At 44.3% G+C, this 12,486-nt stretch overlaps 1 protein-coding gene across 1 annotated transcript in view; it reads left to right on the top strand.

Moving 5' to 3' along the window:
• The window catches only part of ATRN (attractin), a 143,409-nt gene that overhangs the window by 28,381 nt on the left and 102,542 nt on the right, over positions 1-12,486 (top strand). The window contains exons 2-3 of the mRNA XM_041427574.1: positions 6,215-6,298; positions 10,704-10,817. Of these exons, the coding sequence (XP_041283508.1) occupies positions 6,215-6,298; positions 10,704-10,817 (198 nt within the window). The remainder of the gene's footprint in view (positions 1-6,214; positions 6,299-10,703; positions 10,818-12,486) is intronic.

The following is a 12,486-nucleotide window of genomic DNA, read 5'->3' as shown; positions in this document are numbered from 1 at the left end:
TGTAGTAGTGTCCACCATGTGCATGGCCAGTGTCTCAGGTACAAGTGGTGGGTATGGGTGGCCTTCAGGGGGACCTCATGAATTGGCCTTTTGTCATGGTAATGTTTCTGCATAAAATACAGGCACTGGGGAAGGTGTTCAAAGAAATAAGAGTGCCAAGACTGGAGTTCTTGCAGTGTGAAAGCAGAGATCATATAGAGATTAGAACAATGGCACAGAAAGATGTGCTGGCAAACAGCCACAAAATGTGCTGCTTGTGAGAAGAATGCATTCCTTCAGTATAATAATAGTAACAATAATAATAATAATATATTTTATTCTTTGCTTTATCAAGTTTGAATGGGGGAAAAATCTGTAGTAAAGGTAGACAGTAATGTTGACACAGTGCAGCTTGGCTGGTTGGTTCAGCAGAGATGAAGCTGTGGTTATGCAATGAATAAATGCTGCTTTGTGGTCTCTGAGATGAGGCTGGGAAATAGGAGAATATGAAGGGACCTGAAATTGGGATATTTTCAGTTTGAATATAAAACTTAGAGGCACAAACAAGTGAGGAGCTCCAGCGTGTTTCTGGTGTGGCAAACGCAGTAGGAGCTCTGGGCAGCCTCTACAAACTATTTTTTTGTACAAAAACTGGTTTTGAGGCAGTGGGAAAGTGCTGGTGCTGTTTGGGATCCAGCACAGTTCTGTGGTTTGGTTTGTTGTTTTTTTGTGTTTTTTTTTTTTCTTCCAGTGCTTCTGCTGTGGAGAAATGGAGTTGGAGGAGTGAAATCAGCTTTTCCTTCATAGTTTCTGTTATTTTAGTCTTGAGGTTAGGTAATTGGAATGATTTTTATAATTCAAATTGTTTTTAAAAATTGTGTATTTAGGATAACAATCTTTACTGTGAGGAAAAGGTTCTTCCCTGTGAGGGTGGGCAGGCCCTGGCACAGAGTGCCCAGAGCAGCTGTGGCTGCCCCTGGATCCCTGGTAGTTGTCCCAGGTTGGACATTGGGGTTGGGAGCAGCCTGGGACAGTGGAAGAGGGGTGGAACAAGATGAGCTTTAAGGTCTGCCCCAACCTAAAACATTTGGTTTTCCGTGATTATGCTACAGCATAATCACGTTTACGTGAGTTTGCTCATCTTGAGGACTTTAATCTCAGGAGACTGTGTATGTGGAAGAGAGAGGAGGAGAAAATTCTCTGTGCGCCTGGAGTAGTTGATTGTCTTTGTCTGAGGTACCTGTTGCTGCGTTGGTAAAATCCTTATCAAAGTGGATTTTGCAGTAATGTCATTACCTTCATCTGAGACCTGACCTGTAATTAATTACATCTTGTCTTCCTAGCTTTACCTGTGGTGTGGAACCCAGGTGGCAGAATAAGGGACTTAGTTGTTCTTCATTAGAAATTCATGAAATAGCTGTGTGGATAGTTTATCTGCTTCTCTCATCCCCAGTGTGCCTGATCACTATTACATGCCTATAAATTAAAGCATTTGCTTATAATAAATGTCCTTTAACCTCAGTGCTTTTAGTGAGAACATGAACAAAGTCAAATTATTAATCAATTTAGGATGGAAAGCGTTTGTTCCTGTAAGAGGCTCTAACAGCCCTTTCTTTGTGCTTTCAATTCCAAATATACCCAAACCAGTGACTTTTAATTGTGAAGTGCTTGAGCACTTGGGAAGGAGGAGGAAGAAAGGAGGAAAACTTATTGCTTGCATCTGTCTCTAGATTTAACAACTGTTAGGATGGACAAGGGGCTTTTGGGTTTGTTTGGTGGTTTTGAATGTTTAGATTTTGTTGGTTCTGTTTGGTTTGTTTATTGTGGTTTTTTGTTTGGTTTTGATATTTGGTTGGGGTTTTTTTTTTAGTGAAAAGGCTGTGAAACTTCTCCAGGCACAAGATGCTGATGAATCTTCACTGTCAGTGTCACTGCAGTCTAACTGAAAGCAATACAAACCCATTTTGAGATCCAGTGATGACACTTAGAGGTTAAATTTTAATGTGTTTTATAAACCAAACCAGCCTGCTTACCTTTGCTGGAGAGTAATGAAGGAAGGGCAAGCTGCATTTTTATTTTATTAATACTTCTGATGAAAATAAATATATTCAAAACCCTGTTGCCAGCATATAATGTACCTTTAATGTCACAGCAAGTAAGGGCTGCAAAGTTATTTAATCCTGAATTCTAAGGTACTTCTTGTGAGTTTTTATACTCACTAGCAACAGGCTTGCTTTAGATTTATTAGATAGTAATTAGTCAACAGCTTTGAGGCTTTGCTTTGTTGTGCACTTCCTGCCCACAATTTTCTCAGTGCATATTAATTTGTATTTGAAAACTCTATGCTGCTAGTATTACGTTATTATTAAATAAACTACGGATTTGTCTGGTGATTTCCAATATCAGATTTGGCTGTTTACCCAGGAGATACCATTTATTGCTGCTTGTTTTTCTTGTGTTGGTTTTGTGCTTTTCAGGGACTCCCAGAATGAGTGGGGAGCAATTAAATGTGCAAAATATTTTTGCATAAAATATTTCTTTTTGAAATTAAATCTTCATTCCTGTCATTGCTTCCCTTTTGCCTTTTCCTTAAAAGAAGCTGGAATAGGCAGCACTCAAGGTTGGAGCTCTTTGAATGTGTGTGCTGTAGATTCTTCTGCCTTACTCTCTTCTCTCCATTTGGTTTTTATATATGGCAGTCCACTTGGAAATCAGTAAAAAAATTTAGTGTACACAACATTGTTATGAGCAGTGAACTTTGAAATAAGCCTTAAGTATTGTGTGTATATCCGTGTACACATAAGTATTTATGCAGTACACTTATGTATATTTTTAATCTGAGTTTTGTGAATAGATCCTTGCAGTTGTTTTTTCTACCCTGGAGGTTTTAAAGTTGATGTTGTAGTTAAGAGCCTTGTAAGTATTGTAGTACAGGACCTGACTTACTGTTTTCCTAGGGTGTAGCAGCTGTTCCTTGGAGAGCAGGAGATGTAGCATTCGGGTAATAGGGAAGCACTTCCTGTGTAGCAGCCACACGTTTCACCAAGTTAGCAAAGACAAGTGGTATTTGATGTCTTTCCATATTTTCTGGTGTCTGATTTCTTCATGAGTCATAAAATTACCATAGAATCACTGAATTGTTGGGGTAGGAAAAGCCCTATAAGTCCAATTGTTCCCTTGCACAGCCAAGGCTACCACTGTCCCAGGTCCCCAAGTGCCACATCCTCAGGGCTTTGAAATCCCCCCAGGAATGGGCACTCCTCACAGCATTCCAGGGCCTTTCCCAGCCCTCTGCCCCAGCCTGGAGCTCCAGGGCGTGCTGTGAGCCAGCGGCAGGGCCTAATCCTAACCCAACATCACACACATGGCCAAAGCTTTCTGGGGCCAGAGGCCTCTGAGCCTGACGGTGGTGGTGACAGGTTATGTGGGGTAGGAGCCTTCTATGAGAGTGGCCTGATGTATGTCAGGTGAGCTTTCCACAACCACATCCCTCATTCCTGGGGTGTTCTTCCTTCTGGAGTTACTCCCGTGCTCCCTTCCCAAGGCTTTGCTCACAGACCAAGCCAAAATGCTGTGTGGGACATGTGCCAGCTATTCCAACACCCAGCCCTGTGTCTCTGTGACACAGGGAGCACTGAGCGTTGGGAACAGGGGCCTGTTTGCTTTTTACTGCAGCCTGAAGATCAGTTGATCTTTCTGTATTGAATGGAAAGATGAAATTCTATTTTCAGTTTGCTTTTGTGCTGAAGATTTATTTCTGTCTGGGAGAGTGCTTATAGAAGAACATGGATGCTACTGCCTGCTCTAGCCAGTCAGTGCAAGCTATTCATTTTCCTTTCAGAGATGTCAACTCTGATCAATTACAGATTTTTAATAGATTCTAATTAATAGATTTTAATAATAGATTATAGATTTTAATATCCCTCATTTGTCCATAATGGCAGGAAGTTTAGTAAGCAGTCTGAGAAACTTACAGATAAGTTTTTACTAATAGGGTATCAAACAAGTTTGACTTAGTTTTAAAAATATAAGTCCAATGTTTTGCTGAAATTTCATTGAATTGCATTGGTGTTGAAATGCTCTCTTTTTTTCCCTCCTGAGATGTGGTATGCCTACACATAGGGGCTACGCATAGGGGCTACACATAGGGGCTACAGTACTTAACAGGATTATTTTCTTTTATTTTTTATATCACTCTTGGTAGCATTTCTGTGGTGAATGAATTGTAATTAGTAATTGCTTCCAGATAAAACTGTTGCAGGACTTCTATGAGCAGAGGTTCCCTGAGAGCTTGCCACATGGCATGAGATTGTTTTTAGCTTGAGAGACTTGCTCAGGTTTTCAGAATCTCTGCTTTTGGTTGCAGGCAAAGTTCTATCAGTGTTGATACCGTTTGATTAATGGCTTTTCCATGGATATTATATTCAAAAGGATGATTTTATTAGACAAAAAGTCTAGATGTTACTGCCAACATCGAAGTTTCATTTGGTTTTGTGAATTCTTGGTTGGTGGATAAGTAGTTTGAATTGTCAAAGATGTTGAAATTTTGAAAGAAATATAAATCACAGAATCATGGAATGGTTTGGGTGGGAAGGGACCTCAAAGCCCATCCAGTGCCACCCTGCCATGGCAGGGACACCTCCCACTGTCCCAGGTGCTCCAGCCCCAGTGTCCAGCCTGGCCTCTGGCACTGCCAGGGATCCAGGGGCAGCCACAGCTGCTCTGGGCACCCTGTGCCAGGCCTGCCCACCCTCCCAGGGCACAATTCCTGCCCAATATCCAGCCTAAATCTATACCTTCTGTATGTGTATTTTTTTTAATCTAATCTCTGTTTACACTGACATCTGTGCCTCCATAGAGAGCCCAGATGCTTTTTGTGCTTCCAAAAATCTGAGTTTTTTTCTTCACTTGCTTGAATGTCCATTTCCTGCAGAACTTCAGTAATTGGCTTTTAAAAATTTTCGGCTCAATTTCTCAGGTTGAAAAGTATTGCAATAAATTCATTTATAGACAGAGGAAGATGGTGTTCAAAAACCTGTGAGTTTTGCCTTTCTAATTTGAATCAGAGATCAACCTTAAAAATGCTTGATGGAAAAGAGTTTGGAAAATAATTTTTGACTCAGCCAAAATGTGTTAAAAAGTGAGACATTAGCATTAACAGATCACTGGGGAAAGGCACAGAAAAGGTTCCAAGATACCGGTTGGAGGAATTTCTGGTTTTGCTTTCTTCTCTTTTTGCCAAGTTTAAATTTAGAGTGTTTTTGTTTTAGAGCTGTGTTGTAAGTAGGACAGTTGAATATTGCCAGAGGGCTGTTATTTGCTCCAGCAGTGTGCCGACCATGGAGTTTATAACTCGCCTAGGAAGGAATCCTGGTTTGGGTGCCAGTGTGTGCTCTACCAGAACGTGGTGTTTGGGCACCTTCAGGTGATGCTCCCTTCTGCTGCCATCCTTCCCTGTCATTTATTTTCAGCAGTTTCTGCAATACTTCAGCTGTTTATTAGAACTCATCTGGAATATTTTGACTAATTCATATGAGACAGGAATGCATATCCCAGTGGTTTTCTTTTGCTGGAGTAGAATTTGCACTGTGCAGCATTTGCAGATGTTGATAACAATATAGAATCACAGAATGGTTGGGGTGGAAGGAACCTTAAAGCCCATCTCATTGCACCCCATCCATGGGCAGGGGCACCTTCCACTATCCCAGGGTGCTCCAAGCCCAGTCCAGCCTGGCCTGGGGCACTGCCAGGGATCCAGAGGCTTGGGAGTCAGTCCAAGCCTCCATTCAGGAGGTTGTCATGGAGGTTGTGAAGAGTCAAGTACAGAATGAGTGAGAGGTTGCCACCATAGCCTTCATCTGAACTGCATGCAAGAATGGTACAGTTTGTGTAAATAAATAGTTTAGGAATAATTTTATCTTCTGTTGGGGAATTCCTTTTGCTGGTTAAGTGGTATATCCATACATATAGGTTGGGAACCATGGCATCAATATCATAGAGAAACCATCTCTCTTGATGTCCTTCAAGATGTCATTCTTGAAGAACAATCACTAGAAGGCTTGCACAGAGAGTTCAACAGGAGACTCCCAGCTGGGTTTTGTTGTGCTGTAGTTGGTTTGTTTATAGTGGCTTTTAAGTAAATAATAATAATCTAATTATGGATCTTCAAAATTTAGAGAATCCTTTCTGAATGTGTAAAACCACTAGACGCTAACGTTTGTGTTTTTGTTTGCAGACTCACTGAACCTTCAGGGTATGTCACAGATGGGCCTGGAAATTATAAATACAAGACAAAATGCACCTGGCTCATTGAAGGAAGGTGAGTGTTGGAAGCAGCTTGCGATTTTGTGTTGCTTTTTGGCACTTTTAGGTGAGTTTTATCTGCACTGAATACTGTTAGGTCTCTCAATTCTTTCTGGCTATTCTAAAAGCTAGATTGGGCAACACTTAATTGTTCTTGGTAAATAAGTTTTTGTGTAACTGTGCCCTCCAAACTGACTTCTGATTAAGAGGTTTGTGTTGAAACAGCATGTGGTGAACAAAAAGAAGTGCACTTATTATTATTAATTACTTAACTGACATCATAGTGGGCCATTCAGATGATGGGATTCACTGCACATGGGATTTTTCAGTAGTATGAGAAACAAGAGAAAGCTCTGAAAGCTTTTACTCATGAAGAATCAGTTTCTGTAGTGATGAACTTCAGATGTTTCTTTACTCACTGAGCCATGAGGACTTCAGAGACCTTTTTCTAAACTGGGAGAAGTCTCTCAGATCTCTCCCCTCACTTTGCTGCCCTTCTTGTATTTGATCCTTATATTGCTTACAGCAATTTCTTGCACAGGTTTTTAGGAGTAGCATATTTAATGTCTATCCTCTGTCACCTGATTGATGGTGCAGCAGTTCAGAGCATCTCACTTGTTGAAATATATTTTTGATAGTATCAAGCTGGTGGTGGATCTGTCTCTAAAGCTTTTCCATGGTCAGATATGATGCTGTGTGATAACGTCTGTGTGTTCAGTCACGTTCTGTGTTGTTCCCTGAACGTGCAGGTGGAGAGGGCTGTGAATTGGCAGGATGGAGTGTGAACTTGTACTGGACACTGCAAACTGAGGCCTCTTGGCATCTTGGAGGATCAGAATTTACTACAGTCCCAGAGGGCACTTTTCTATTCCTTAGTCTTCTCCCTGTGTTTAACATATCTGTTGCTGACATGCACAGTGGGGTCAAGGCACCCTTAGCAAATTTACCAGTTGATACCAGGACATATGGTGTGGGAAAGGTGCTGAAGGGAAGAAATGGCATCAAAGGGGACCTGGACAGACCAGAGACATGGGACTGTGTGAACCTCATGCAGTTATGGAAGGCCAAGTGCAAGGTCCTGCATGGAGCTGGAGCAAGCCAGAGCACAAACACAGGATGGGTGGGGAATGGCTGGAGAGCAGCCCTGGGAGAAGGACCTGAGGGTGCTGCTGAGTGAGAGCTGGACATGACCCAGGCCAGAGGCCCCCGTGCCTGGGCTGATCCCAGCGTGGGCAGCAGGGGAGGGAGGACTCTGTCCCTGTGCCCCTCAGGTGAGAGCCCACCTGCAGAGCCCCCCGTGCCTGGGCTGGTGGCAGCAGGAAGGTGGGAATTGTGTCCCTGTGCCCCTCAGGTGAGAGCCCCCCTGCAGAGCTGCCCCAGCCCTGGGGCCAAAAGCACGAGGACGTGGAGCTGCTGCAGAGAGCCCAGAGGAGGCCCCGGAGCTGCTGCAGGGCTGGTGCCCCTCTGCTCTGGAGCCAGGCTGGAGAGCTGGGAATGTTCCCTGGAGAAGGGAAGGCTCCAGGCAGAGCTCAGAGCCCCTGGCAGGGCCTGGAGGGGCTCCAGGAGAGCTGCAGAGGGACTGGGGACAAGGCCTGCAGGGACAGCACACAGGGAATGGCTCTCACTGCCAGGGGGCCGGGGTGGATGGGATCTTGGGAATTAGGAATTGTTCCCTGCCAGGGTGGGCAGGCCCTGGCACAGGTGCCCAGAGCAGCTGTGGCTGCCCCTGGATCCCTGGCAGTGCCCAAGGCCAGGCTGGATGGGACTTGGACCAACCTGCCCATGGCAGTGGGTGGAACGAGATGGTTGTGAAGGTCCCTTCCAACCCAAACCACTCTATGGTTCTTTGTTTAGGAGGTCTGATGAGTTTGGAGGAATTATTCATTGTATCTGCTTCAGACATTTATTTTAGTTGAGGAAGTTTAATTTCTGAGCTCCTTAGGTACTCATAACTGAGGGCTAAACTGCTCCATAGAACCATCCAGAATGATGAAATTGAGAGGCAACCACTCACTATTAACTTTATAAGAAGCCCAGTTTTTTGAGGTGGTTAAGAGCAAAAGTTGGATGCTCCAAGTGGCTACTCCTTTTAATTTGTGTAGGTAATACAAATACAGCTGCTGGCAGTTTGCAATTACAAATAATTTTAAAAATGCTTCACAAGAGCATTACTGCAGGCAAACCAGCCTTAGCAATCCCAGCACAGGGAGCTTAACTGTCATAACTTATGTTTTTAAAAGATATTGTGACTCATATTTTTATCAAAGTCAAAGTGCTTCTCATGAGTCCTCAATAATGTCACCAAAGCTGCTCCTCCAGCCTATAATTACTACTACTGTGAGGCTTCCTAGGGAACCACCACTTTGTGGATTTTGAAGTGAGATCCTTCTTGCTGGAAAGACAGAAATGTTCCTCCGTGTTCCATAGCCAGGCATAGTTTGGAGTCCTTCTCCTGCTTATGAGTGTTTATACCCTGCTGTCAGGGCATGGTGGTAAACAGAAAAGAGATAATCATGCTGATTAAACCAGCTGAAATATGCAGCCCTGTGTTCCTTAGTGTTCTCATTTCCTTTCTGCACTGTTCCTGATTTTTCTTGGCTGGTGTCTGTGCTCTGTTCTTGTCCCAGGGGGAGTCCTTTTTATTTTTCCCAGGCGTGTGAATGAGGCAGATGAGCTCCTTGGATCCTGAGGGACCATGTGATTGTGCAGATGAAGGCTGTCTGCTAACAGTTGTTGGCTGTTGCAAAGAGACTCTTCCTTTTTGTTTGTGGTCTGAACCTTTATTGATTGACAGTTTCTTTCTGCTCTACAGCTGCCAGGCTATTCAAGTAGAAGCAATTCCCTATGACTCCATAGGCTGCTCAGTTCTGAAGTCGTAGGTACTCTTTGTACCTTTTCTTTAAGCGGGACATTATCCTTGAGTTCCACCTGCTGCTCTTTTCCAAAGGCCTAGAGTAGATTGTTGTACCTATCAAAAAATAGTCATTTGCAGAATAACTCCCTAAAGACTCCCCCTCCTGTGGGAAGGAAGGACTATATGGCAAGCTGACATTTTTAATATTTATAGGATTAGGATTAACAGGGAGTTCATCTGAATTCAAGGGCAATGCTGTTGGGGAGATCCTACACGCTTGGGTCTATCCTTTCAACAGCTCCAGCTGTGGGTGGGAACAAGCACTGCTGATACACATTCATTTTCTATTTGTTTCAGGTCTAAGCATAATGTTAGTGGTGTTTGCACCATCCTGGAGCTGAGCCTAAGTTAAATGTCTGCTGTGCTTTCTCTGTGGTTGTCTTTAGATGTATCTTTTTTATATTGGCCTGGAGGAACAAATAGTATTTTGCCATGCTAAAAACCTGGACCTGCCCCAGCCGTGTGTGCTGGCCCCCAGAGCCCCCCGTGCCTGGGCTGGTGGCAGCAGGAAGGTGGGAATTGTGTCCCTGTGCCCCTCAGGTGAGAGCCCACCTGCAGAGCCCCCCGTGCCTGGGCTGGTGGCAGCAGGAAGGTGGGAATTGTGTCCCTGTGCCCCTCAGGTGAGAGCCCACCTGCAGAGCTGCCCCAGCCCTGGGGCCAACAGCACGAGGACGTGGAGCTGCTGCAGAGAGCCCAGAGGAGGCCCCGGAGCTGCTGCAGGGCTGGAGCCCCTCTGCTCTGGAGCCAGGCTGGAGAGCTGGGAATGTTCCCTGGAGAAGGGAAGGCTCCAGGCAGAGCTCAGAGCCCCTGGCAGGGCCTGGAGGGGCTCCAGGAGAGCTGCAGAGGGACACTGGCTTGTTTGAGCAGTGGATGAGGTCACTTGGTTTGTTCAACCTGGGGAAGAGGGGACTGAAGGGAAACCTCATCACAGCCTGCAACTGCCTTCTGAGGCAGAGGAGGGGCACACACTGATCTCTGTGTGACCAGGGACAGGACCCAAGGGGAGTGGCTTGAAGTTGTGTCAGGGGAGGCTTAGTTTAGGTCTCAGAAAAGGCTCTTCCCCCAGAGGCTGGTCAGACAGTGCCCAGGCTCCCCAGGGAATGGTCGTGGTCCCAGGGCCGCCAGAGCTCCAGGAGAGTTTGGGCAATGTGCACAGGCACAGGGTGGGATTGTTGGGGTGTCCTGTGCAGAGCCAGGAGTTGGGCTCAGTGATCCATGTCAATCCCTTCCACCTCAGGATATTGTGTGATTCTGCGATCTGTTCTGCACAACTGTATACAGTTTTCTGACCATAAAGAAATTTTTGCTTAATACCAGGGGAGGTGCATTAAAAAAAAAACACAAAACCCTGAACCACAGCCTGTTTAATGCACCTAGAGTTACACCAAATGACTCAGTCTTGTCTAGACTGGAGCTTCACACCAAAAAAGTGTGTTGGAGGGATTTTGCTCTGTGTTGAGTGGCTAATTACAAATATTGTATTTACTTATTTATTTTTTCTTTACAGACCAAACACAATCCTCAGGCTTCGATTCAATCACTTTGCCACAGAGTGCAGCTGGGACCACTTGTATGTGTATGATGGAGACTCAATTTATGCTCCCTTACTGGCAGCTTTTAGGTGAGTTCCCCTTGGTGATACTCTTAACTGTAGCCAGTGGTATTTTCTTAACTTAGAGCCTGACTTGCATGTGGCTTCTGACACTGTGAATATGATCCAGTAATCCAAATGTATAACGCTGCAAGTGCAGCACATATAGCCAGTGTCCTTTTGTGCACTGTTTGTCAGCATAAACAATTAAGGAGTTGTTTTTAGCTTTTACAATGAACAAGTCATGTTACTGCATTCTAGCATTTAAGTATTATATTTTCATTTCCAAGTCCTGATTCTTTGAGACACAAAAAAACCTATTGTTGTCTGTCTGGGCTGGAGATAATTTGGTGTGCAGGCTCCTTTGAGAGAAGAAAACTGCCCCATGTATGGATTTGAATATGATTTATGACTTAAACTTGTAGTGTGTCAATATAGACAGAAAGGCAAAAGCCAGCTAGTATTGTAGACATGGAGGTCTCATAGAATTATGTCTATCTTTTATGTACCTTAAACTTCAAATTTTTTAGTTACTTGGAGCACGTTCAGGAACAGCAATGATGGATCAACCTTGTAAAAACATCGAATCACAGGCTGGTTTGGCTTGGGAGGGATCTTAAAGCCCATCCAGTGCCACCCATCCATGGCAGGGACACCTCCCACTGTCCCAGCTGCTCCAGCCCCAGTGTCCAACCTGGCCTGGGACACGGCCAGGGATCCAGGGGCAGCCACAGCTGCTCTGGGCACCTGTGCCAGGGCCTCACTGCTGTTACAAGGAAGGATTCCTTCCCAGTGTCCCATCTCTCCTGCCCTCTGGCAGTGGGAAGCCATTTGCTGTGTCCTGTGTCTCCATCCCATGGGGAATGTTCCTCTCCAGCTCCTGATGTGTAAAAGTTCCTGTTCTGCCTACAGGTTACAGGTATTTGGCTCGTCCACGTGATGAGACATCAGTGTGGCTGTTGGTGAGCAATCGACATTTCATCCTGAGACCTAAACATAACTTGTGCTTTTCTGTGTTTCAGTCGTGCAGTGACACCACCACCTTACGCTTTTTATTCTTCAAACTGAAATTAGGAAAATAATCCCAAGTTATCCATGGAAAAAAACAGTGGTTCCCCTGGGACTCTGCTTGTTCCAAGTGGCTGCATAACTATTTCCAGAATTAACCTTCTGCTGGGCTTCCTCTCATTTGTGTAATGAAGGTCTAAAAATACTTAGTGTTTGTTCTAAAAAATCCTTATAATGTCTGTGAGAGAAGATCAGCAGAAGGACAAAAGTTGATAGAAATTTAAACCACCACATGTAGTTTTTTGGTCTTCAGCTGCAAATGCAGAATTGCTTTGGAGTGAAAGAATGTTTCCTGTAAAGCTTCAGACCAACATGAGGTCAAAACAGGACACCTAATGTGAAGAAGGAACAACTTTTCTCTTCTAAAAACCTCCAGAAATGTGGCAATGCCACCTGGAAGTGCTCTCCTGGTATCATGCTCTGATTGATGTGCAGGAAGAGGAGGAAATGTCATCTTGACCCAATGTCATTTTGTTCTAATCAAGCTATTTTTAATACACTGGTGAAAATGTGAGATGATGATTTGTGCCTGCCATTTTTTGTGGGTTTTCCAAAAATTAATGGGCTTTTAAAATGGAAGTTATAAGGAGCTCACAACATTAACAGTTGTAGTTCAGACTGGAAAATCTGT

Source organism: Onychostruthus taczanowskii, unplaced genomic scaffold, assembly GCF_017590055.1.
Source record: "Onychostruthus taczanowskii isolate IOZ18803 unplaced genomic scaffold, ASM1759005v1 scaffold117, whole genome shotgun sequence".
In the NCBI taxonomy this organism is placed as follows: domain Eukaryota; kingdom Metazoa; phylum Chordata; class Aves; order Passeriformes; family Passeridae; genus Onychostruthus; species Onychostruthus taczanowskii.
This window is presented reverse-complemented; position numbering and strand designations above follow the sequence as displayed.